Here is a 27,941-nt window from a genome sequence, read left to right as displayed (position 1 = left end):
GAATTAGATGATACTCTTGTGTTTTCTATTCTCCAAATGTTGGCCATTTTCAAGACAATTTGGTGACAACGTTTGGGTTCAAAGATGGTCTCTGTAAATCTGTCTCCTGTTACTCAGTGCCAGGACACTTCCTTCCTCTACAATCTATGGGCTTGTACAATGAGATTAAATCTAGGGTCACCCTGTACCTTGAGTCAGGAAGCAGAAATGATGGCCAAACTCCTAGCGTGCAAGCCTTGCCAACTGGATGTAATGTCACTGGACCAGTAATCCAGAGCCCAGGCCAATGTTCTGGGGACATGGGTTCAAATCCCATCAGTGGCAGCTGGTAGAATTAAATTCAATTAATTAACCTGGAATTGAAAGCTAGTCTCAGTGATGGTGACCATGAAACTGCCACTGATTGTTGTAAAAACCTATCTGGATCATTCATGCCCTTTAGGGAAGGAAATCTGCCATCTTTACCTGGCCTGGCCTGGCCTATTTGAGTCCAGACCCACAGCAATGTCGTTGACTCTTAACTACCCTCTGAAATGGCCCAGCAAGCCACTCTGTTGTCACCACCAACTTCTTGAGGGCTATTAGGGATGGGCAACAAATGCTGGCCTTGTCAGTGACCCTCATATCCCATGGAAGAATAAAAAAAACACTGCCATATAGAGGGGGCCATCAGCTTCTGTGTCTGAGCTGGTTTCAAACCCAATTCTCAGATCTGAAATCTCATGTCACGGTTACTACATCCTGAGTTCTATCCTGTTATTACCCAATTGGACAAGTTTAATTCACAGCACCAGGGTGGGCAATGGGTTAGTTTACACCCAATAATAAAATATTGTAATGTTAGCTGAGTTCAGGATAACTTGACGCCATTATCATTGGGGCCTTCAATGGAATTTTTTCATTTAAAATCCAACAGATGGGTAGCACAAACCAACTGAATGATTCAATCTAGTGTTTAGTGGAGGGAGTGAAACTCACAACATTGGCAAGGCGGGGGGAGAGAGGGAGTTAATGTGCTAGTGATGTCTCTCGGAGACAGGATATTTTACTGTCAATCACCACTCAGCATTTTGAACATTTGTCTCCATGGAGATAACCAAAGGCTCTACATGGCATTCATGGCTAGCCAATCAGAAACTTTGCTGATGAGATACAGTTGGTGGGAAAACTCAAAATGATCATCTTATGGATTGAGTTGAACTTCATGGAATCAGAGAATGAGAGTCTCAGGGAATGAACAAGCCAACAGTTGGGAGGTAATGGTTTTCACGTCTACTCTGCAGCAGGTGGTTCACGAGGCTGTCAGTGGCTGTATGGAGCCGTGTTATTTCTGAGCAAGCAGGTTTCAGGCAGGCATGCAGGCAGGCAGGTGGCCTCTCGGACCGACGGTTGGCACCTACTTATTGCAGGGGCAGGAACAAAGACCACAGCATTTGCCCAGATCCGACAGATTTTTTTCTGCTTCTTTCATGTCCTTATTGATTTGATCCATTCCCTCTTCAATCCTCTCCAGTTGCTCTGAATGAGGAAGACAGTTAGTTTCCACAGGCACTGACAACAAAATGAACAGGGGATCAGTGAACCCCACAGACTGATCGGGGTTGAGCCAAGGCAATTGCAAAATGGGGCATAGATGCTCTCGGAGAAGCTTCAGGATGTTGGACATTGATGTCCCCAGTTGGCACCCATACCACAGTTTACACCGCCCCAATCAGCGAGGGATTCCCTCATCCCTCTGACGAGCTACACACTTGTCGAGTGATGGAAAAGAGAGAAATAGACAGACAAAAAAAAGTACCACATGGACACAGGAAGCTATCACAGTACCCTGACTCAATGGGGCCAGTGTAGGCCCTTAAAGTGCCTACTATTTGGCAAATGCCAATACCTACTTGGCGCATGGGCAAACGCAAAGGCCACAGCACTTTGCCATGTCTGATAAATTTTTCTCTGCCTCCTTCATGTCTTGGTTGATCTGGTCCATGCCCTCCTCAACACGATCAAGTTGTTCTAGTCAGAACAGAAGCAAAGGAGTTGAGTTTCAAGAGGAAAAAATAATCGGGGGCAAACAGCATTGAGAATGAGTTGGGAAGTTTGTTGTGGGACTGATATTCCAAATTCATGACTGAACTACTCGCGTCCAGTTACCTTTAGGTCTGCAAGATTGTAGATATGATGCTAAAATGTTATTTAAAAAACAGTGGCACGTCATAATTAGGATAAGGGTCACTTGATTATCATTCCCCTCTGTTCCATATTCTTCCACTCCTCCCTGTTAACTACATGGAAACATGTCATCATTCAAGGACAAGCTGCAATGCTCCAGGAAGTAACAAGCTCCACAAATGCTGTTGCTCCTGAATCAGATAACCGGGTGATAAGATTGATCAGGCTGCCAAAGGACCAGAACACCTCACTCCTCCAATCCCCAAGAGCTGCCTCAGATGAAATTAAAATTAAGATGTAAGCATGCCGGACAGGACATGGCCACAGGCTTACACTTGCTACTCGCAGGTCAAGTTCCCAAGCCCAACTGTGCTATCAGAGGTGATACTGAATAGAAAGCAGTTGTACCTCCTCAGTGTTTTGGGGTGGGGTTGGGGTACTGTCTCACACACCTCCAGAATAGCACTGACAAAAACTCAGGAAGGGTAACACCATACGGGTTGGGAAATGTCATGTGAACGTAGGATTCTAACATCGAGAAAATAACATGAACCTGAAATAAACCGGAGGAAAGCAAGAGGGGAATGTATTAATCCTGGGTGAGGTTGATCATGGGGGGTGGGGGGCTACACATTGGCGCAGTGGTTAGCGCTGCTGCCTCATAGCTCCAGGGACCCGGGTTTGATCCTGACCTTGGTTGTATGTCTGTCTGTCTGTCTGTCTGTCTGTGTGGAGTTTGCACGTTCTCCCCGTGTCTGTGTGGATTTCTGCCGGGAGCTCCAGTTTCCTCCCGCTGTCCAAAGACATGTTGGTTAGGGTGATTGGCTACGGTAAAGTTTGTGTGTGTGAGAGAGAGAGAGTGAGGTGTGTGCGGTGGTGTATGTGTGTATGGGAGAGGGATGTGTGTGTGTGTGTGTGAGAGAGAGAGAGACAGGGGGGTATGTGTGTGTGAGAAAGAGAGAGGGATGTGTGTGTGTGAGAGAGAGTGAGGTGTGTGTGTGTGAGAGAGAGAGGGAGAGAGGTGTGCGTGTGCGTGTGTGTGTGTGCGCGCGTGTGTGTGTGTGTGCATGTGTGCATGTGTGTGCGTGTGCATGTGTATATGAGGGAGAGGGATGTGTAAGAGAGGGAGAGAGGTGTGCGTGTGCGTGCGTATGTGTGTGCGCATGTGCGTGCGTGTGTGTGCCCTGCGATGGACTGGTGCCCTGTCCTGGGTGTATGACTCCAGGCTCCGACTCCCCATGACCCTGAATTGGATGAAACGGTTCTGGAAAAGTGAGAGATTGATTACAAGGAATTTGACTGGGGGTTTCAACCAATGAGCTCTTAGAATGGAGCTGGAGATGTGATTTTCATTGCAGTAATATGTAGAGCAGAGTTTGGAAAAAGCAATCAGATCTGAGTTTTCATTCAGAGGATGTGCCCCATGATTGGCCTTTTGTGATATATCAGAACCACCACGTTCTCAAGAATTCTCTCATGTAAATTGTTACCTTAGCTTTCTCCTTCAGATACTAACTGACCTGCTGAGCATTTCCAATACTTCCTGATCTTACTTCAGGTTTCCGGGATTTACAGCTTTCCTTTCCACCTGTGATCTCTCGCCTGCCTACCTGGTGCTGGGGGTGTCATCACCGCCCACCAGCTGGGACCTGCCACTCGCGTTCCCCGAGCGGGTGGCCCCGGTGAAAGGCTGAATTTGTGACACTGTCACAGGCAGATCACTGGAAAGAAATCAGCAGTGAAACCTTGTGGATATTCCAGATGTGACCATGAAGACTCAACGGGGTTAGTCTGCAGGCGGAGTGAATTGCAATCTCATTATACAATCTTCTGGAGTTTAGTTTCCATCGAAATCTATAAAAAGCTAGCCCAATTTATGTGCGACACAGAGCGTAGAAATCAGCCAGTATTCCTGGTCCTGATCCAGCGAGACCTATGAGAAAGTGTTGGATAGACAGATGTCTGGTGAAGGTAAGGTCAACTGTGCTGCCTTCCTTAACTAATGAGCCTTTAACAACACACAAACCTAGATTTGCCTACCGGTGTTGTTTTGACCTAGTTGTTTTACAGACCGATTAATGCCGGCATTGAAACAACGCTGATCGGGAAATCTAAGGTGTGCCTAGACAGGATTGGAAACTGAAGTGAGATGTCAAAGGCTGTCTCCATGTATATGGAGCTATGAGCTAGCAAAGGGTTGGAATTTTCAGAGGAGAGAGGGAAGCAAAAAACTGAAAACCAAGAATAAAGTGGGGAAAAAAAAATCCTTCCGAGATCCCACCACTATCTGTGCCTCTGTTTATTAAGCAACATGGGGAAATGTAACCAATTGCAATGCTGTAACTAGGAATTTAATTTCGTATCCAGACTTTCTGAAAACATGGACAGCAAGATTAATAACTTCTTTTGACTCCAAGGCGATTAAGCAGAATTTCCCGTAATATCAATGCACAAAATGTGCTGGGTATTTGATTAAAGGCCAACCAAGAAAACATTTTCCTCTTTTTCTTGTAACTCATTTTACAGGTAATTTTACATGTTTACAAGTAATAACAGAAAATATCTCGAAATAATTAGGTTGCATGGTGGACACGCAGAGAGATTAAGTGTGAACCATTTGCAGTTAATAAACCTGTTTACAGAACAACACCATGTTTCTTTTATGACTTGCACCATTTTCTAGCCATGTTTTATCAAAGAGACGGAGCTGATTAGAGTTTGGTGTTGATGGGCATGAAACTGGTCCCTTTCTTTCCGCCTTCTCTTTACCTGAGTTTATCAGTGGTGCCCATTTCCCCTTTTCAAGACCTCTTGTCTCCACATGGCTCAGAAGGCCGCCAATGATCATAAGAACTTCCTACCCACTTGGTGGTCCTTGGCCAGTCGACAGGCCTTCTATTGAGTTGAGACCGCCTGGGCTAATCCTTTCTTGTTCACCTTCACTTGCCCCCACCCACCCCACCCCCTTACTGCCTCCCCAAAACGCTAACATTCCACTGTTCAAACCATCCCAGCCAGCAAGCTCGGTAAACAAAACCTTGCCCACTCACTGCTGGGTGACAATGAAAGCTTGGCACCTCCCCGCCCTCAGCCAGCTGATGCTTTTCCCCTCTGTCCCACATGGTACAGAAAACTGTCTCACTGAGTCGTTGGTGCCCAAAATCACATATTTCGTTTTCTCTGACATTTTCTCTCTCTCTCTCTCTCTCCCCTTCCAAGAGATGTATCCTCATAACGCAGGTCAAGAGGAATAAGATGGCCATCTCATTACCCACTGAAATATGGTCTTAAGCATTCTGCCTGCTCATTGACACTTGCCCGTCTCTCCCACATCAAACTGCACCACCTTTTTCTATGAGTTGGGGATCAATCTGTCATATTTTACTGATTAGAGGAACATTGTCAATTGTATAGAATTTCTTGTCCTAAGTTTTCTCACCTTCCTGGCTGGTGCAGGCAGCACAGGGAAAACAATTGGGATAAAACTGAGGGAGCAATGTTTTGAGTACAGGTAGGGGTGGAGTAACCTTACTCAATGGCACTCCATATCCACACTACTCTCGAGAAGTGCCTACCCCAACCCAAAGTAAAAACCTCCAGCAAATTGGCTGAACTTATCGCCAAAATCACAAACAAGCAGCCAGTTTATTGGGGGAGATGGTGGAGTGGTGGTAGTGTGACTGGACTAGTAATCCAGAAGCCCAGGCTAATGCTCTGGGGACAATTAATACATCTTGAATATAAAGCTAGTTGAGCCATCATCAATCTGGTTCACATCTGGAAAGGAAACCTGCTACCCTTACCTGGCCTGGACTCCATGATCCACACCAATGTGGTTCCCTCTGAAATGGCCTAGCAAGCCACCCAGTTCAAGGACAATAAACGCTGGCCTTGCCTGCGATGCCCACATCCCATAAAAGAATAAATCATTAAAAAGTCTGCTTTTGTTTGATTCATATTGGCTTTGGGTTCGGTCAACAGGTCTACAACAGCATCCGCAATGCTCAAATTAAGCTGGTTTCTCTGGGCTTCAAGAGTTGGGTAGCTAGCAGCAGAAGCGAGGAGCCAAGGTAATGTTTAAAGCCTTGCAAAATAATGCTTTCAACAATTACTGTTTTGTAACTGAGAGGTACTGGCTGTAATCCCCTTGTTTATGAGCCTTGCTCATCCCGAACAGCCTTGCATTCGGGGAACACTGATTGGATCCGTTGGTTTTCAGGCATTGAACAGGATAAATTTAATTATGAATACATGAGATTTTAATTGGAATTTGTAAACAGTGTTGTGGGGATCATTTTCCACAAATTCTGTCCCATACATCTGTTCCTGGGCCCAAGAAGGAGAGTTCAAATCTCACCATGACAGCTTGGGATGTGAACCTGATTTCAAAAGGATCTTGAAATAAAATGTTGCAAATACTCAACTAGTTTACTCTTGTCCTTCAGGGAAGGAAACCAGCCACCTTACCTGGTCTATATGTGACTCCAGTCCTACGTCAACATGGTTGACTCTCAACTGCCCTCTGGATTGGCCTAGCAGGCCCCTTCCACTGTCTCAAGTTGCTACAAAGAATAGAATACAGCGCTTCAGTGAGAAAGGTCACCATCACCTTCTCAGGGCAACTAGGGTTGGGCATCTCCAGAACGAAATTTAAAACAGTTAAAAAAAATAAATCGGGCTTGACTCAAATCGTTCCAGATTGGAATGGGTCAGGGATTAGGATGTTGCGATGTGGGGCAAGACTGAAGAGTAGGATGGCTGGTTGTTTTAACTGTATTGGGGACCCCTGTGAAATCCTGAAGTGGAATAAGTCACAACATGTCCACTGTAACACCACAGGTACCTGAAAACTGAACGACCTATGTCAAGATCCCAAAGTAATTCAGTAGATTCGGGGCGTTGGGGAGCATCACTTTTGCTGTCCTATTTTGGATGGATTAGGTCAGCAGAGTCCAGGGCTGGAACACTGGGAGCATCCTGGGTCTGTATGACTTAGCTCCACATTGGGCCATGCATTTACCCACTGAGCGAGAGTGGCATTCTAACTTTAGGCATCATACCAGCAATAGGAGAATGGTTTCCTTGTGCAAGTGTTGCTCTGTAGCTCAGCACCATGACTCTCATCCCCACAGCCCCAGCTGTTGCCTCAGTCTAAACTCAGAAGGATCAACATTTCCCCTTCCATCTCCCAATATGAACCCATGAGTGTTTTCTGAAACCCACTCACCTCCTTGTTCATCCAGCATGACAAGAGTCCTGATCCCAGCATCTTTGCTCTGTGTGAGGTAAGAAGCAGAAAAGAATGTGAGAGACAGAGAATTATTCAGAAGGGAACAGGTACAATTGTCAGCTTTTATATGTATATCAATAATCCAATCCTTTACCATCCTCGGTTGGTACGTTCCTGATAAGAGTAAAACCAGTGTGCGCTGGAATATTACAGATCAGCATTGAGAGTTCCATTAACTACACACAGAGTTACTGCAAGATCTGAAGAACGAAGTTTATGACCGTAGACCTCACAACACTGATGAACATCAAAGTTGCATGTCCTTCAACTCACTGGGTAAGTGCCATATCACCCATTTGGTTTGAGATGCACAGGATGTTGGGTTTGGGGTTCCCCCAAACCAAGCTGCAGAGAAGACCACAGGCCTGCTGTACTGTGCATGCCCTGTACAGTGATACACTCACTTACCAAATCTGGCTGCATTTAACCAGCTAGAACCGTATAGCTTACCAACAAAGAGTGCTTGTAGGTTTCCTTTTAGAGATTTAACTGGAATAATGATACCTGTTGGAGCTGAGTGTGCCACAGAGATTTGACTTGATTCCAATTTCCCAATGACCAGACTGGCTACCTTGAAGCTAACTTGGTCCCAAGAGCCCGCACAAAGTGTAGAACTGGCCATGTATAAATAAAGCCTGGACCTAGCCAGCTCTATGACAGAGTATGGACCTAACTAGTTATATGGACACAGCATAGGCTTAGCCACCTCTGGGTGACCACGGTCCTACATTTCCCGGGATCGTCTCGTAGTTTGGCCTTTTGTCCTGTGTTCCAGGGCTAGGCCTTCCCTAACCTGATTTCTTTTACAAATGACTTGTTTCTGCACTGGCATCAGGCCTGGCACATACACAGCTTGAGTTCAGAGATGCCCTGTGGACAGTGAGTCCCTCCCTCCGGCTCTTACAGGTCCAGCAGCAGCCCCATGCCCCCCGCTGTTACAGGTTTGCCCCGAATGTCAAAGTGTCCGCTAAACTTCTTGCTGGGAGCTGGTCACCCTGCCGGCTATAAGCACAGGGTAAGGGCTTGACCATGCATCCATTTAGTTATTTCTCAAGATTAACATATTACAAAGTGGGGTCAGCAGGGTTTCTGGGTCAAAACCCCAGAACTCCCTCATTGTGGGTGTACCTACACCACATGGACTGCAGCGGTTCAAGAAGGCAGCTCACCACCACCTTCTCAAGGGCAACTAGGGATGGGCAATAAATGCTGGGCCCAGCCAGCGAAGCCCACATCCTGTGAAAGAATAAATTTAAAAATGTGTTACTTTCCAATCAGCCTTTTATCTGACTGAGAAAGCTTAGGAAGGGAGGGAAGGAATTACACCTCCTCCAGGCCAAGGAAAAGGAATGAGTTAAAGTAAGAGTCCAACCCCCTGCACCTCTGTGAAACGTCAACTAACCAGGGGAAAACAAACAGCTGAAGTGATTAGTTTAAATGGTTTTCTAATACTTAGAGAGTTGGGCTTTGAGCCGATCAATAATTTGAGACTGTATTCCATCTGGCAACTGATTAGACAGCGAGTTTTAATGGGGGAAGGGGGAATTTGTTTGTACAGGAAGTGGAATTGTATCCTGGGCTATTTGGACCAGCTCTGAATTCAGCTGGGAGAAATGTTACACAGTGCACTGGAGTGTGATTTACATTCGCAATATTATCTAGTAATTTATGGATTTTCAGTCTCCTGCGCTGGTAGCTATCCAATAACGATCCATTCCTACGGCGTGTTCTGGCCCCATGGGGGTTAGGGTGTTTATTCAGCCAATTTATTTCTTCTTCAGTTTTTAATGACTTTGTCAGGGGAGGGGAACAAAGTGATGCAGGAGACTTCGTCATCGACTGGTGTCAATCTTGCTTTGTGATCTGTGCAGGAGGACTGGTTTACCAGCTCCTGTCCCCTGTGGATCCACAACCTTTATGGGATAGAATCCTGGAGTGTAAGAGGGTATAGCTAATCTACACACAACTCCATTTTAGCAGTAATGAAAATCAATCAGACAGACTCTTACACTAACCCTGGTGAGGATGGTTTCTGTGTTTAAATCTAAGTGATGGCAGGGCAGGGGAGCAAGGTCATGGATTAATTCCCGTTGCGCTATCTTATATATCGAATGGCAGAGCAGATTAGTGGGGCGAAATGGCCTACTCCTGCTCCTAATTCCCGTGTTCTTGTACACCCTGACCTTGCCCCACTGCCCTGCCATCACTTAGATTTAAACACAGAAACCTTTCGCGTCGGGGTCAGTTTGTAATCTTTTATATCGGGCTACACCCTGCCTCGATCTGACAGGAACTAGGCAAAACCATTGAATGAGAGCAATAGATTCAAGTGTGTGAGGGTTGGTTAGAAACTGTGTCCCCTGGAAGAGAAGCTCTCTGAGAGTATACGCGCTCCTTCAGTGTCTCTCAGTGGGTAGTACTCTCAGGTCAGGAGGTTGTGGAATCCAAGCCCCACTCCAGAGACTTGAGCACATAATCCAGGTTTACACTCCAGTGTAGTACTGAGAGGCTGCTGCACTGTCAGAGGTGCCATCTTTTGCATGAGATGTCAAACTGAAGCCCTGTCTATTCTCTCAGCTGGGTGTAAAAGATCCCATGGTAGTGTTTTGGAGAAGAGCAGGAGAGTTCTCCCCTGGTCTCCTGTCCTGGCCAATATTTATCCCTCAACTAGCAACACTAAAAACAGATTATCTGGTTATTATCACACGGCCTTATGAGGGTCTTGCTGAGGGCAAATTGGCTGCCACATTTTCTACATTACAACAGTGACTATAACAATTGTGCCCTCAGGTTGTGAAAGGTGCTGTATTAACACAAGTCATTTTTTTTTTGTTAATCCCTGCTTCCATTCTGTCGTTCTAACCTATCGCGCTGAAGGACCACAGCTCCCCAGGTCCCTCACGACAGGCCTCACTCATTCCAACAGTAATGTTGTTGAACATTCGGTGATCACCGTCAGATTTCCCACTCTCTCTACATATCACGGGACAGATGGTCTAATGTCACCTGCTTGCCCCAAGGCCACTCCAGATCATTGTGCTTTAGATATTGGCTGCTTTTCACTCCCTGCACAAACAGCACCAACAAAATCACTTGTTTAGCACCAGAATTGAGTTGGCACAAAGGCAGAAGAACGCAAGCAAAAATGAAATGAAACAGGAGACTCTCTGACCCTGAATACAGAGTGAATGCAGCATGTTGTTAACACTCACTTGGAGACCAGTTACTGGGGCCTGGAATGAAGTACGATTGCTATTAAATTTTGACAGGCCAGGATATAGAATGGTGAAATTTCACAACAAATTGCCTGAAAACAGCTACACAGAGAATGCATTGTTTCCATGTCACGTTCCACTCTTTCTCTAATGATACCAATTCACACTGTAGTGGATCTCACCAACGCTGGCTACCTACTGAGATAAAAATCCATTTACACTTCAAGAAAATGAGTCGGATGCTCATGTGATGAACCCAGGAGCATCTGTGCAATCACAGAGGCTTCTAATCTGCCAGAGTCGCTCTTTAGGAGAATGTAGTAGCAGTCGTCAAAATGCTATATAGCTTCTTGTGAATAAATCTGTTTAAAATCAACAGAGGTCTTGACCTAGTACAGCACTGAGGGAGTGCTGCATTGCCTTTCGGGTGTGACGTGAAACCCAAGTCCCATCCGCCCTCTCAAGTGGTTGTAAAAGACCCCATGGCATTACTTGAAGAAGAAGAGGGGAGCTCTGGTGTCCTGGGCTAATATAGATCCCTCAACCAACATCACTAAAACAGATTATCTGATCATTATCAAGGAACTATGGGCAGCTATACAAATGCAAGTCTTACTTTATGATGTCCTCCAGGTTGTCACCAAATGATCAATCTTTACCTGTCAGCCTAAGGAGTAAATGCAGACAGCTTAAATGTAACCCACCTACCACAGAATCTATAAACCCACATGGAGAGAGTCAGGAATGGGGGAGACAGTGGTGTAGTGGTAATGTCACTGGACTAGTAATCCAGAGACCAAGGCTAATGCTCTGGGGACATGAGTCCAAATCCCACCAACCAGCTGGTGGAATTTAAAGTCAACTCATAAAATCTGAAATTGAAAGCAAGTCTCAGTAATAGTGACCATGAAGCTATCAAAGTTTCTTCTCTCAGAGGGTGGTGAATCTGTGGAATTCTTTGCCACAGAGGGCTGTAGAGGCTGGGTGGTTAAATATATTCAAGGCTGAGATAGACAGGTTTTTAATCAGTAAGGGAATCAATGGTTACGGGGAAAAGGCAGGAAAGTGGATTTGAGGATTATCAGATCAGCCATGATCTCATTGAATGGCGGAGCAGACTCGATGGGCCGAATGGCCTACTTCTGCTCCTACTATCTTATGGTCTTATCATCGATTGTTGTAAAAACCCATCTGGTTCACTCATGCCCTCTAGGGAAGGAAATCTGCCGTCCTTACCTGGTCTGGCCTACGTTTGACTCTAGACCCACAGCAATGTGGTTGACTCTTAAATGCCCTCTGAAATGGCCCAGCAAGTTGGGCAGTTAAGGATGGGCAACAAATGCTGGCCTTGCCAGCAACACCCACATCCCAAGAAAGAATGAAAAAAATGTGAGTTATGTCTATGGCTGAAACCACTCAGCTCTCACCACGTGCTGTAGAATACTACATTGTTGCACACAGGCTATAGTGGAGTCGGGAATGATGTGGCATCCTGGACACATGCAGCTAACAATAAAGTTTCAAATAATATAACAAAGGGCCGTGGATGAATTTGTTTTGCTTCCCAGCACAATGACCAGCATCACCAGTTCAATGGCAGCTAACTGAGTATAGACTTGAGATGGGCCATGGGGCTTTCCTTGTCTGTGGAATTGTGGAATGAGTTCCCCACTTTCGATGCAGCAGTCCGATATTTCTGCAGAACCGCAGGACTTGGTTCTGTGGGTAACATTCTCACCTCTTTGATCAGGTTGGCACACCAGGAGTTTGAACTCAGGCCTGAGGTGGCACTCCAGCTTTTGGAAGTGTCATCCTTCGGCTGAGACTACAAACTGAGAAAAATAACTTAGGCTTGTATAGCACCTTTCAGGACATCCCAAAGTACTTTACAGACAATTAAGTGTTTTTGAAGGATTGTAATACCGGGAATGCAGCAGCCAGTTTGTGCGCTGTTAGATTCCACAAACAGCAATGAGAATCGTGTTTTAGTGATAAGAGTAAAATACTGCGGATGCTGAAAATCTGAAACAAAAACAGAAAATGCTGGGAAAACTCGGCAGGTCTAACAGCGTCTGTGGAGAGAAAGACAGGGCAGAATCTTCTGTCTGGCATGCAGGGGTGGGCCCCGCTCGCCAACGTGTAAAATGACGCGTGGTGACATCGGGCATGTGCCCTGATGTCACCGCACATCATTCCGATCTTCAGTTCAGTGGGCGCGCACCAGTCGGCCACACGCCCGCCAAACTGTCAAAGGCCTGTTAAGGCCATTAATGAACTAATTAAAGTACTTGTCAGGGCTGCCCGTCCAACCTTAAGGTTGTCGGGCAGGCGAAGAGCCCAGGCGGCCTTTGCATTTGTCATGGAACCTCATCCACGGGCGTGATGATGTTTCATGAAGGGTTTATTAATTCAATACAATGTTTTATGACAATTCATAAACATGTCCCAGCTCATGTGACAATGTCACATGAGGGGACATGTCTGGGTAATTTTATTTTTTATTTTTTCCAATGTTTGAATATGAAATTAATCTCCCTGAGGAAGCTCCGTGTCTCAGGGGGATTCCTGCGCTCTTTCGCGCACCTTAACCGGCCCGCCCATGTAAAATGGCAGCGTGCAGCTGATCGCGGGCGGCGATTGGCTGCTCGCCCGCCCACGTCCACATCCCGACCGGCCAACCCGACGGGGAGAAAATTCTCCCCACTGAGTTAATGTTTCGAGTCCGTATGACTCTTCTTTAAGTGACGTTGGATGAGGCATAAATATTGTCCGGGACGTCAGAGACAACGTCCTAATCCTTGTACGAATAGTGGCTGTGGGATTCTTTACATCCACCTGGCAAGGAGCACCTTCCAAATGTCTCGTCGAAAAGCTGGCTCCTCTGACAATACAGCCCTCCCTCAGTACTGCACTGGAGTGTCAGCCTAGATTGTGTGCTGAGGTCTCTGGAGTGGGACTTGAATCCACAGCCTCAGCAACAGGAGATTAGAAAGAGGACAAGAAGAGAAACCTGCTGTAGGTCAGTGAAATGAAGGCAAATACACGAGAGCAGAACTGGGGGAATTAAACCATAGACCAGATTTAAGATCTTTTCCCAAATTGTAAAGCCCTAGTGATGGGCCAGGGCTCACAGACCAGGGAACCGGTGAAGTTACAATAAGTGGGAGGGAAGATGAAACAGCTTCAATTAACAGGTCACAGGCTTGGGATTTGAAAACCTGAAAGATGAATGTTGTGGAAATATCTATAGATAGTCCCATTACCAAGTGGATACAAGTTCCATCGGGCTTTGGGGGGACAAAAACACAACACGGCCGTGAAAGAGAAGGGGTAGAAACGGAATGTGAGTTGGGAAAATATGTCCTTTCACATCAATGAGTGGTGGGGAGGAGGTTCTAGGTGAAGAGTCCAACATCAGCCAGCACCCAGAGCGCACCCACACAGACATGGGGCTACCAACCCTCCGTCAGAGTAAACACCTCATCTTGAGGGCTCCCGGGTAACTCCAGCTTTTCTGCTTGGGCCCAGTCTGTCTAAACTGAAGTATCCAATTGCAAATATAAAAGAAGTCATGGTAAACCATAACTTCACTGGTCAGGCTTAAGATGGAATATTGCGAACCATTCTGGGAACCACACTTTAGGAAAGGTGTCGAGGCCTGAGAGAGGATGTTGAGGAAATTGACTAGAATAACCACCAAGGATTAGACTTTAGTTTTGTGGAGGGACTGGAGAAACTGAGGTTGTTCTCCTTAGAGCAGAGGAGATTACAGGAAATTTTTAGAAGTGTTGAAAATTATGAAGGATTTTAATTGGGTAAATAAGGAGAAACTGTTCAATTGGCATGAAGGTCAATAAATAGAAGACACAGATTTAAAATAATTGACATAAGAACTGGGTGTGGGGAGGGGGGGTGGGAGAGACGAGGAGTGTTTTAATGCAGAGAGTTGTTATGATGTGGAATGCACTGCCTAAAAGGGTGCTGGGAGCTACCTTAGAAACAGGGAATTAAAAAGAGGATAAGGATAGAACGTCTGAAAAGGAACTGGGTAAGTAATTGGAAAGGAAACATTAGCAGGGCTATGACGAAAGAGTGGGTGAGTGGATCTAATTGGATAGCTGTTTTAAAGAGCTGGCACAGGCACAATAGACTGAATGGACTCCTTGTATTGTCCTGTTCCATAAAAGGGGGAGAGGGTGTCTGTAGGTTGCTTTTGTGAGAGGGAAGTAAATGATGATGGGAAGCTAAAAGGCAATTTAAAGCCTGGCATTGCTAAAGTCAATGTATAGAACAGGTGTATGTCTGTACAGCACCCAAGAGAGGTTAGAAGAGCAAGGGAGAAAACATTATCTGCGCATCTCTTGAACCAGAGCAATAAAATATCACAGAGAGAGGAACCAAGTGCTCAGATGAGAAAAGCATCAAAAATTATTTCTGGCATCTGTGAGTTTAATTCATGCAGCATGGGAGATTGCAGATAGAATGGTTGAAGTATTTATTGGAGGGCACCAGTGCCCCTGAGGGAGATTGGGATCGTGCTGAAGGATCGTGCTTCTTCAATTTGTTTCTGCTCGGCCCAAGTGTCACTACAATATCAAAAAATCAAGCTTAACATCGTAAGAGCACTTGCAAATCTCATAAAGCCCCAGTGCTTCCTGTACCAATTTGTTCTCAGGTGCTTGAGGTTCTGATCAAGTGCATTTAGCTCTTGTGTCTGACTGTAGCCTGCACCCACGTGTTCCAGACCATCCAACAGGGTGCTCGGCTGTGTTTCTATTGATATTTCAACATTATTAACCTGAAATTAACCATCCCATCAAAGTGGAGCAATTTGTGAAACTGAATCAGGAGATTAAGGATGGAATTGTCCCAGATTTTCACGCAATGTGGTAGTGGGCAGGAAAAATGTAACTTTACCCGCCGGCCGCAATGGCAGCTTTTCACACCCTAATTGGCCCCTTCCAGCCTCATTAATTCACAGCCACAGGAATCACACCGTCTCGCTGGTGGGCAGCCTCTGATTTACCCGCCACACTCTCACCTCACTGCAGGGCACCATATTTAAACTGCAGCCGCGCGCACACTTCTCAATGCCTGCAGCCCAGGACCTGCTCCGGTGAAGACATGGCCCCAAAAGCCAAGAAGAGTGCAGACCCTCGATTCATGACATATCCTTGAGAAGCCTTCTGGACACCATGGAGGCTCACCGCCATGTCCTCCACCCCCGCTCTGGCTGCAGGAGGCCCATCAGTCTCACCACTCCGGCTTGGGAGGCGATGGTAGAGGTGGTCAGTGCCAATGCTGCACAGAAGAGGTTGACCATCCAATGCAGAAAGAGGATGAATGATCTCATCCATGCCGCCAGGGTAAGGCAACCATCTCAACACTCTAAACTCACACACTCACAAGCCCATCACACACTCACTGGCATCTCACTCACTGCCAGCTCAAGGGACATCGCCACTCACTCTCTCACACTCACCCTCACATCTCCATCTGGCCTCATCTCCTCTGGAGGCGGCCTCCTCAGCCCTCACCATCTTGAGGCCACTTGCACAGATCAACATGTGCCCCCACACACACCCTGGGATACCCCCCTTCCCCAGTACAGCCCTTGCCCTGCAGCCTCTTCCCTTGCCTGAGGCCCCTTCTCCCCCTTCCTCAAACAAGCCCTAGCCCTGCAGCCATTGCAAAGCCACCCCCGCCTTATGGCTGGTCTGGTAGGTAGAGACCTGCCCGTGAACCCCCCTAAAAGTGATGTGGTGCTGCCTGTGAAGCCTGGCGCTGATGCCCGTGAGTGCTGCCCGAAGCAATGTAGGGAAACAAACCTCGAAGTCCCGAGTGAAGTGCAGCTCACCAGGTGCAGGTCACTTATGTACAGTTGTGAAACACATTGGCGTGCATACACACCGACGTACCCGGATGATCCAGCGTGAGGGGAGGGGGATGATTCCGGTGAACAGGGTTAATGATGAGATGCTAAGGTATTGAAATTAGGTTCCTGACGGGTGGTGGTGGGAAACATGTCCCGTCATTGACGGGTGGAGCGGACAATCGCAAACCTGTTTCATGACGGCCATGAGGCCGATTTTTGGCCTTCCCGCCATATTGTCCGCTCACACCCATCATGACGCCCGACGCCAATGGGGGTGGAGAACTCCAGCCATAACGTTTTGGTTTTCTGGTAGTTTTCACTATTAAATATATGAGGACAAGTACTTGACATAGATAATGCAAATCCTGAATGAGTTACGTAACAGACTTTACAGAACAAAGCGTGCTTTCCACCGACTGTTTCTGTTTTTGTTTTTGATGTCACAGCGATGAGATTTTTTTCTGATGGTGAATGACAGGAACATTTATTAGTTTAATGTTGGTATTTTTTATACAACTGTTATCCTGAAACCTGGGTGAAGGGACACGGAGCACCGTGCAAGACATAACCAAGGCTCCAAAGGTTGGGAAAGAAGATAAGTTAAAATCAATCAGGAATTAGCAATTAGCCATTGCCAAGTTTGCGATTTTAAAAGGTTGTACCTATAGATAGGAAAACTGACAGCATTTCAGAGCAGTTCAGTTCCACCATTCGTAGAAAGAGTGTATTAAAGTAGGAGACACGTCAGCACAGTGAGCATTTCAAATTCTTATTCTCGTGTTCAGATCTCTCCATGCCTTACCTTCCTCCCTATCTCTGTAACCTCCTCCATTCCTACAGCCCTCTGAGAACCCTTAATTCCACCAATCCCGGCCTCTTGTTCATCCCCGATTTCCTGTTGGTAGCCATGCCTTCAGCCATCTAGGTCCAAAACTGGAATTCACTTTTAAATCTCTCGACTTCTCTTTCCTTCTTTAAGGCACTCCTTAAAACTTACCTCTTTGACCAAGCTTTTGATCATCTAATATCAGCTCAGTGCCAAACTATGTTTGATAACACTCCTAAAAAGCACCTTGGAGTGTTTGACTGTGTTACAGGTGCTATATCAATGCACATTCTTTATGTAGAGAGGGGGGGAGAATGTGTAAGTTGGCTTATTTAGAGCTTAGGTGGGTTGGGAGAGTAAAGGGCAGGGAAGCAAGGGTCATAGTAATGTGTAAAATGAAGTATTGTGGAGTGCGGAAGAGTGATGCACAGGGAATTGTGCATGGGGTGGGGAGATATGCATGGGGTTGCAGATATGCATGGAGTGGGGAGATATGTATAAGGGAAAGTTGTGCACAGGGATGGGGAGTTGTGCATGGAAGTGCTGAAGGGAGGCCTGAATGTCTTGTTGCCCAAGATCCCATGAATCTTAATTGGCATCTGTCTCAAGACCTTGGTGTTTGTCTCAGACTGTTCAGTTGTTTATATAATCACTATAAAAAGAAACTGAGATAGCAGCACATCGTACTGTTAACACACCAGTTGTAAGACCAAGAAGATTTTTAAAGCAGTCCTCTATTTGAAGATGGTGATGTTATTTTCTGGAAGGTTTCTTGCCACCAATGCATATTGAAAATCTATATTGAAAACAAAGAGGCACTGGGGAGGGTTCAGAGAAGCTTTATCAGGCTGATACCAGACAGGCATGGGTATACATATCAGGAAAGAATGGAGAGACTGGGTCTCTTTTCTCTTACAAATAGGAGGCTGAGGGGTGTCCTAATAGAGGCCTTTAAAATGATGAAACATGTTGTTAGAGTGGATACAGAATATTTGCTCTTGTGGGGAAGACCATAACTAGAGGACAGCAATATAAGATAGTCACCAAGAAATCCAATAGGAAATTGAGAATAAACTTCTTTACCCAGAGAGTGCTAAGAATGTGGAACTCGCTACCACAGGGAGTGGTTGAAGTGAATCGTGTAGATGTATTTAAGGGGAAATTAGACAAGTATGAGGAAGAAGGGAATAGGGGGTTACAACTGTAGAGTTAGGTGAGGAAAGATGGGAAGAAGCTCAAGTGATGTATATACACCAGCATGGACTGGTTGGACTGAATGGCCTGTTTTGTGCTGTATGTCCTATATTCCTAATCCATAATCCTATTTAAATCCCTATATAGTCCATCATCTCCTGCCACTGCAGTATTAAAATCATCATCAGATGCACTCTCTTACAGCTCCAAACCTCTGCTCCATTACAACTTTATTAAATATCCCTTAATGTTAAACTTACCAATATTAAGACCAACATTAATATTAATTTGAATATTAATAGGTTATGGCTTTCAGGAAAGACTGACTGGACTGGGGCTCTTTAATCTGGAAAAAAGACTGGGGGGTGACCTGATAGAAGTCTTTAAACCTATGAAGGTCTTTGACAGGGCTGATGCATTGAAAATGTGAGGGGGACCAAATCTAGGGCTCATAAATATAAGAGTCACCAATAAACCCAACAAAGAATTCAGGAAAAGCTTCTTTACCCAGAGAGTAATGAGAATGTGGAACTCACTATCACAGGGAGTAACTGAAGCAATTAACATTGATTCCTTTAAGAGGTAGCTGAATAAATACATGAACAAGAAATGAATAGAGGGATATGTTGATAGGGTTGCATGAAAATACTCCTGTGGAGGATAAACACCAGCACGGAGCAATTGGCCAAATGACCTATTTCTGAATTGTAATTTTTTTTCCCCTTTATTTGTTCATGGGATGCGGGTGTCACTGGTAAGGCCAGTATTTGTTGCCCACCCCTAATTGCCCTTGAACTGAGTGGCTTGCTGGGCCACTTCAGAGGGGCAGTTAAGAGACAACCACATTGCTGTGGGTCTGGAGTCACATGTAGGCCAGACCGGGTAAGGGCGGCAGATTTCCTTCCCTAAAGGGGCATTAGTGAACCGGATGGGTTTTTATGACAATCGATGATAGTTTCACAGTCACCAAAGTGAGTGGTGAGTCAGTCAGAAAGGCCATTCGGTCCCTTAGCTGCCTGCATTCTCCTCATTGGGGCAGCTTCAGATTGGGGACATTCAGGGATAAAAGATGAACCCTCCGGACCTTGCCCTGATGCCCCCTAATAGTGTGCATTTTACAGGACTGTACTGTCAAAAGTAAACATAAGAATAATGAAATCATAAAGTTAATTGTCAGTAATTTAACTGGAAGAAAAAGAGAATGGGGGGAGAGAGTTCTACTTGGTCATTTTTGGTTGCCCTAGTGTGAACACATATTGATCCTTCCTGGTTCACTAATCTCCTATATAGAAAAGAGAGAAGAATAAGATCACAGAATCACAGAATCACAGTGCAGAAGAGGTCCTTCGGCCCATCGAGTCTGCACCGACACGTGAGAAACACCTGACCTACCTACCTAACCCCATTTACCAGCACTGGGCCCATAGCCTTGAATGTTATGATGTGCCAAGTGCTCATCCAGGTACTTTTTAAAGGATGTGAGGCAACCCGCCTCCACCACCCTCCCAGGCAGCGCATTCCAGACCATCACCACCCTCTGGGTAAAAAAGTTTTTCCTCACATCCCCCCTAAACCTCCTGCCCCTCACCTTGAACTTGAAGAATGAAAAGAGTAGTAAGAATAAGGAGATTCAGAGAGGTCAAAGAACAAAAGAAAGAAAAATGGCTGCATTTCTAACACACTTTTTATGACCTCGGGATATTTCAAAGTGCCTTACAGACAATGAAGCAGTTGGTGACATGAAGTATAATAGGAAACCAGAATGTGAGCTACATTGTGTGGGAGAGAGAGGAAGAAAGAGAAAGAAAGAGAAAGGCTGAAGGAAAGAGGAATGAAAGATGAACGAGAGATATTGAAAGGGAGGGAAGGAGCATGAAAGGAGATGGAGAGCGAGAGAGAGAAGAGGGGGAGAGAGGGAGGGAGGGTGGGCGGGATTTTTCTATTGGCCTGGTGCTTTTCTGTTCCTGAGTATGGTGGGAGCAGATTCAGACAATGACCAAAGTGTGTTTGTTCTCCTTGTAGACTGACAGACTTAACACTCCCAACTCCAAACAGAACTTGCAATTCATTGAGCTACACAGCAAGCTGATGTGAAACTGTCCTTCAACATCTGCTCAGCAGGGCTTGTACAGTGTTCTACTGGAACAAGGCAGAATTCTGCTTTTCCCTTCCTTCTAATGTCTCTCTGATCTCTCTGAAGGCCGTAGGTGCCTAATCGAAAGAGAAGGTGATGTTCCTCAAGCTGCAGTTGAGCTTTAGTGGAACAGTGTAGGAGGCCGAGGACAGAGAGGTCAGAGGGAGACTGCGGCAAAGAATTAAAATGACAGATGAGCGGAAGCTCAGGGTCATGCTTGTGGACTGAATGGGGCACAGGGCACGGGGTGGGATAGGAATTAATCTCAGCTGATGTTGCATAATGGTTAATATTGCACTGACCGCCTGTTGCTACCTCCTGAAATTAAACTTAATTGCAGCCAATGGAATGGAATATCGGGGTGGGGCAGCGGGGCTGCTGGGGGGTTAATGGGCAGCCATGGAGGTCCTGGTCACTTTGTGCTGCAGTCCAGGAGGAATCTCTACCCCAAGGGCACCCCCACACCCTACACCCCCAGCTTGGCACGAATCCATTAAGCTTTGAAGAAACATTAAAAACACAAAATGCTGGAAAGGTTCATCAGGTCAGGCGGAGTCTGTCCAAAGACAAACAGGTCGATGACCTTTCATCAGATTCTGGATGATGAAAGGTTAGAGAAAAGGTTACAGGTTTTAATTAAGTACAGGGACAGGGAAAGAGGGGAGCAGGGGGGCCACATAAAGAAAGGTCAGTGATAGTGTGGAAAGCAGGAAGGATTACATAACAAAATAAAAAGAAATTAGGGCAGAGTTTATGGTCTGAAATCATTCAACTGAGTGTCGAGTCCAGAAGGCCATAGGTGCCTAATCGAAAGATAAGGTGCTATTCCTCAAATTGCCATTGAGATTTATTGGAACAGTGTAGGAGGCCGAGGACAGAGAGGTCAGAGGGGGACTGCGGCAAAGGATTAAACTGACATGTGACCAGAAGCTCAGGGTCATGGAGGAGCTTCACAAAGCAGTTTGCTTTCACCCAGTCTGCTTTGGCCTCCTCTAGTGTAGAGGGGACTACATTGTGAGCAGCGCATGCACTATAATAAGCGGAAAGGATTACACGTAAATCACTGTTTCACTTGGAAGGAGATTTTGGGGCCTGGGGTGGTGAGGAGAGAGGGGGTAAAAGAAAAGGTGTTGCATCTCCTGCACTTGCATGGGAAGGTGCCAGGGGAAGGGGAGTTAGGGGTGAGTGAGGAGTGGTCTCGGGTATTGTGAAGCAAACAACCCCTTTGGAATGCTGAAGGGGAGAAGATGTGTTTGGTGGTGACATAATGCTGGAGGTGTTGGAAATGGGGATGATTTGTTGAATGTGGAGGCTGGTGGAGTGGAAGGTGAGGACAAGGGGAACCCTATCGTGATTCTGGGAGGGAGGGGAAGGGGTGAGAGCAAAAGTGTGTGAAATAGAACAGACACGGTCAAAGTTGGGGGGGAATCCTTACTTGCGACAAAATGAGGGCATACTGGAATATCTGGAATGGAGGGTCACATTGTCAGAACAGATGTGACAGAGACAGGAAAACTGAGATAATAGAACAGGGTGCTTACAGGAAGCAGAAAGGAAGGCATCTGTGGGAGTCAGTGGACTTATAGTGGATATTGGTTAATAGCCTATCCCCAGAAATGGAGACAGGAGTTGAGGAAGGAAAGAAAAGAGTTGGAGGTGCTGTCAAAAGAACAATGGTAAGTTGCTGCAGTGCAACTTGTATATAATACACGCTACTGCCACAGTGCACTGCTGGTGGAGGGAGTAAACAGTTAAGGTGGAGGATGGGGTGCCGATCAAGTGGGCTGCTTTTCTTGGATGGTGTCGAGCTTCTTGAACATTGTTGGTGCTGCATTCATACTGGCAATGGAGAGTATTCCATTGCACTCCTGGCTGGTGCCTTGCAGATGGTGGACAGGCTTTGGGAAGTCAGGAGGTGGGTTACATGATGCAGTCTGAATAACTTCTGACTTGCTCTTGCATTTATATGGTATTTATTCAGTATTTATATGGCTGCTTTAGTTAAGTTGCTGGTCAATGATAACCTCAAGGATGTTGATGGTAGGGGATTTAGCATGTTAATGCTGTTGAATGTTGAGGAGAGATGGTCATTGCCCAGCTCCTGTGAGGCGTGAATGTTACTTGACACCTATCAGGCCAAGCCTGCATTTGTACATGGACCTTTTCAGTATCTGAGGAGTCGCAAATGGTGCTGAACATTGCGCCATCATCAGTGAACATCCCCACTTCTGACCTTATGATGGAGGGAAGGTCATTGATGAAGCAGCTGAAAATGGTTGGGCCTAGGACACTACCCTGAGGAACTCCTGAGACTGAGATGAATGACCTCCAACAACCACAACCATCTTCCTTTGTACTAGATACGACTCCAACCAGTGGAGAATTTTCCCCCTGATCTCCACTGACTTCAATGTTGCCAGGGGTCCTTCATGCCACATTGGATCAAATGCTGCCTTGATGTCAAGGGCAGTCACTCTCACCCCACCTCTTGTTTGGACCAAGGCTGTAATGAGGTCGGGAGTCCAGTGGCCCTGGCAGAACCCAAATTGAGCATCGGCGAGCACATTGTTCACACAAAGGGCAGTGGAGATCTCAAATTCTGATCCCTGGCAAGTTGTTGAGGCTGGAGGTCAACTGAAAATTTCAGAACTGAGATTGATAGATTTTTGTTGGGCAAGGGTATTAAGGGAGGGCGGGTAAATGGAGTTCAAGTACCGATCAGCCATGATCTAATTGAATGTCGAAACAGATTTGAGGGGCTGATTGGCCTCCTCCTGTTCCTGTGTTCCTTTGCCCACTCAAATGAAATTCTAAACAATACTTCTGCTCTCTGTCTCCACTTTCCCAAATTCCATTCTTCCCCATAATCCTGTTTTATTTGTATTAGTTCAAGCTTTACTTTGTCATTACATCAAACTATTTCATCCTTCCTAGTCACTGCTTTGATGTTTAAATTCTTCACTGTATTCTTAACTATTCCACTTAGATCATACATTTTTAAGTTGTGATCCCAGTTTTATTAAAAAATAAATTTTTAATAAAACCACAGTCCTCAGGAACTGGCCAAGAGCCAAAGGCACATACCTACTGCTGAGAAAGAGGTGGTGCAGTGAGAATGTCACTAGGCTAATACTCCAGCAGCCTAGGCTGATGATTTGGTGATATGGGTACAAATCCCACCACTGTAGCTGATGAAATTTAAATTTAATTAATAATTCTTGAATTAAAAGCTAGTCTCAGTAATGGTGACCATAAAACTATCACTGATTGTCATTAAAAACCCATCTGGTTCACTAGGTCCTTTAGGAAAGGAAATCTGCTGTCCTTACCTTGTCTGGTCTACAGACTCACAGCAATATGGTTGACTCTTATCTGCCCTCTGAAATGGCCCAGCAAGCCACTCTGCTCAAGGGCAATTAGGGATGGGCAACAAATGCTGGCCTTGCCAGCGACACCCACATCCCATGGAAGAAAAAAAATTCTGAGACAATCAAAACTTAACCTTTTTGATGTGAGACACAAGCATGTTTTCCTCTGTCTGTGTTTCCTTGCTCTGCGGTGACACAGTCCTAGGACAGTGTGTCGGACTTCAGGCTGCCTCCATTGATTGTGCCGCAGTTGTGCACGAGAACAGATGTTCAGTCAGTGCCTTTGACGGGCTTTAATTGATTGGTTGCCAAGCTGTCACAAGGCGTGGGTGAAGCCTCTGTCTGTGACCACAGACAGGGTTATCGACACAAAGACTGAGCTGGCGATAGTTGTTTTTAATCAAAAGTGGGATTGCTACAAAGGGAGATAAATGTCTCAATGGCTGTCCAACGCCACAAGTCAACACCAGGAAATGAACGGCTGTAAAAAGCAATCGTGCTTTCAGTTCAGTTATATTATGATTTAATTGAATAAAGGAATCAGAAACACCTGAATTAGATGACAAGTGTGTTCACAGCTTTGTTGTTGCATAATGTCATTACTGAGTGTAATATTAGGTGTTACAAATTCCACATGTTTGGGTTTATGGATATGATATGTTTTGAGCGTTACAAAAGGCATTCAGCCCAGAAGGAATAATGGATTCTGACAACTCAAAGTCTGTTTCCTGAGAATTAAAAATGTACATTTCTACGCACTAAAAATTCGACAGGAAATGTTAACGGAAACCAATCTACTTGCTGATGGGTGATAGAGAGGCACTTGCTACACAAAAGTTCTTTATGACTATCAAAGCTGCTTCTATTTCTCCTCCAACCCTACAATCCTCTGGGATCTCAGCACTCCCCCAGTTCTGGCCTCTTGACCATCCACCACTTCCTACCCCCCACCCCCACCCCACCTCAACTCCCCTCCCCCCACCACTGGGGGCCATGCCTCCAGCAGCCTAGACCAAATCCTGGAGTTTGCTGTCTAAACATCAGGTGCCTTTCTCCTTCTTTAAGATGCTTATTAAAACCTACTTATTTGACCCAACATTTGTCCACCTGTCTTTAATATCTCTTTATGGGTCAAATTTTGTCTGGCAAGGCTTTTTCTGTTTATTCGTCATGAGGCGTGGGTCACAGGTTTGGAAGGCGTTGTCGGAAGAGCCTTGGCAAGTTGCTGCTGTGCAGCTTGGAGACGGTGCTCACTGCTGCCACTCTGCACTGGTGGTGGGGAGAGGGAACTGTCATCTCCTATAAATGCACATCATATCCACAACTTTCCCAACATGAACTTTACTCAGTGTGGAATCTTTTGGAACTGTCTTTTCTTTTAAAAGTGGACAGTGATACGTGCTGCAAAAGATGACCACTGGGGGTCATCTGACCCGATGTGTGAATTCAAAAACTGCCACACTGCATCGCAAGGATAAAAAGGATACATTCCAGACGAGGAGGTGTCAACCACCTATATCCTGAGACCATGCAAAAGGCATTCTTGAATTGAATGGGTCTTTCTGAAACAAGATGGTGACTGTCTCAACCCACTTCATGGGAGGGGAGGGAGGCAGTGGCATAATAATATTGTCACTGGACAAGTATTCCAGAGAGCCAGGGTAATCCTCTGGGGACCTGTGTTCAAATCCCACCACAGCAGATGGTGAAATTTGAATCTAACAAAACAAAATCTGGAATTAAAAGTCTGATGATGATGATAAACCCATTGCCATAAAAACCCACCTGGTTCACTAACACCCTTTAGGGAGGGAAATCTGCTGTCCTTACCTGGTCTGGCCTACATGTGACCTACATGTGACTCCAGACCCACAGCAATGTGGTTAACTCTTAAATGCCCTCTGAACAAGGGCAATTAGGGATGGGCAATAAATGCTGGCCCAGACAGTGACACCCACATCCCATGAACAAATTTAAAAAAAACAATAAACCAGCTAACCCAAGACAATCACCAAATTTGGAAAAGGGAATTTTGAGAAGCCACATGGTAAGGCTGCCTTGTTAGTCTTCTCATAATCTTTAAGTGTTGTCTGCAGAAGATACAGCAGCAGAAAGGAACTGGAGACTGAAACATCGCAAGGTCTCCAGGCCTGTTCCTTTTCAGCTCCACCAATACTGCCAGCTGACCTGCTGGTAATGAGGCTGCAAGCAACTAACTTCACGACCTGCAGAAAGTCCATGGCCAGGTTTTCGGGCCCTGACACCTGCAGGGCATCGCCAAATCTTCCCGTCCCGCCTGCTACGATGCCTGTCGATGTCAGGGCCGGAAAAGCCCGTCTCATCTCTTTGATCGAATCCTGAAAACCACTCCAGCTGCTGAACCTACCTAGACTACACTTGAGGAGTGAAGACGCCTTTTCCATCAGGCCTCCGACGCAGGTTTCCCACAGTAGGACAATCACATGAATTATAAACTATTCCTTTTGTTTATAACTTGGAAAAGTCTCCTTGACTGTACTTTCCTTGAGTATGTTTGTGTGTGTGTAAGCGTGTGAGTGAGTGCCATAGGATTGGATTTTGGGGTGAGCACATGAATAAACAATCCTCGATGTAAACCCATGAAAAACTTGCTGCTGGTTATTCAAACTGTCCACACGCTCAGGGGTTAAGAAGCACACGTCTTCCTTTCAAAAGTTGACTGCTTACGGAGAGTTGGGAAGGGAATAGGGGTTTCAATAGCTCTCTCTCACCTTGTCTGGAACAGGTGGATGGGGAGCCAATCAAACAGGCAGCTTTTCCCTGAATGATGTCGAGCTCCTTGGCTGTTGTTGGAGCTGATCTCATCCTGTGCAGCACCTTTGCAGGGGTGGGTGGGAAGGAGCAAGCGGGAAGTTAATAGTGAGACCATTGAGTTGGGAACATAGAGGTGATGAGTGACCAGTCAGCCCTTAAAAACAGGGGGAACATGATGTGCTCACCCACGGAGTCGAGCTCTGAAGGAGGAACGTTGCTCAGAACCTACTGGTTTCCCCTGAGTAATTTTAATGGATCTGTTATGGCTGCTTCAATCTCAGGGACCGGGCCATCGGCCTAACATTTTAATCCTATGGCACCACCACCTGGCAGTGTGGCTCCTGGCACTAACTGGAAGGTGAGTTGAAGCCCTTGGGTAGTACTCGAACCCACCATCTTCTAACTCAGAGGGGCTACCAGCTGAGTTAACAGGAGTCAAGGGCCAATGAATTGTTACCTGTCTGAACTGCTCACAAACTTTGAAGGCCCTTTCTTAGTTGCAAAATTGCTGTGTTCAGGCAAAATGAAATCAAGCATATCTGTTAGAGGTAGAGGTTTGACATAGAATTTACATACAGCAACTGGCCATCTGGTTAATGCTCCACACCAGCCTCTTCCCAATCTAACGCTCCAGCCATGACCTGAGGTTATGGGATGTCACCTCTATTGCTTCCAGTTTGAAACTAAAAATGAACAATGCTCCTCCCCACAATAGTCTCAATAGTCTGAACGCAGTGCCAGCAGGAATCCTGTAGAATCCTGGTTTCCCAGTCATCCTTAACATTCTGAAGAATTTTACACTGTTAACCTTTGGGTTTATTGGCAAAGCAACAAAGCCTCAGCAGATTAGATGGTTCCAGTCTTTTATCAGGTAAATTATACACAATCTGCCGAAGCAGTCAGTTTATTCATTTGGATGGCCTCTCTTCAATCAGCTGCCTCCAGGGCATATGTGCGCCAAGGAAATATTAGCATAAAAATAAAATAATATTTAAAAGAACCTTAGTGCATAGAAACATGGAAACATAGAAAATAGAAGCAGGAGGAGGACATTCGGCCCTTCGAGCCTGCTCCGCCATT

The 27,941-nt window shown here is 45.8% G+C and overlaps 1 protein-coding gene across 2 annotated transcripts in view; it reads right to left on the bottom strand.

Annotated features, from left to right (window-relative positions):
- LOC144671378 (synaptosomal-associated protein 25-like) overlaps positions 1 to 27,941 on the bottom strand; it is a 91,982-nt gene that overhangs the window by 26,994 nt on the left and 37,047 nt on the right. Inside the window, exons 4-5 of one of the 2 annotated variants that reach the window (XM_078533252.1) lie at positions 7,394 to 7,442; positions 1,893 to 2,010 (exon numbers count right to left, since the gene is read on the bottom strand). In XM_078533252.1, the coding sequence (XP_078389378.1) occupies positions 1,893 to 2,010; positions 7,394 to 7,442 (167 nt within the window). Of the gene's footprint in view, positions 1 to 1,400; positions 1,519 to 1,892; positions 2,011 to 7,393; positions 7,443 to 27,941 lie in introns of both variants that reach the window. The other variant, XM_078533253.1, reaches the window with a different exon arrangement.

Source organism: Cetorhinus maximus, chromosome 32 (assembly GCF_964194155.1).
Source record: "Cetorhinus maximus chromosome 32, sCetMax3.hap1.1, whole genome shotgun sequence".
NCBI classification, from domain to species: domain Eukaryota; kingdom Metazoa; phylum Chordata; class Chondrichthyes; order Lamniformes; family Cetorhinidae; genus Cetorhinus; species Cetorhinus maximus.
The sequence above is the reverse complement of the archived record's forward strand: the minus strand, read 5'-3'. Positions and strand labels throughout refer to the sequence as shown.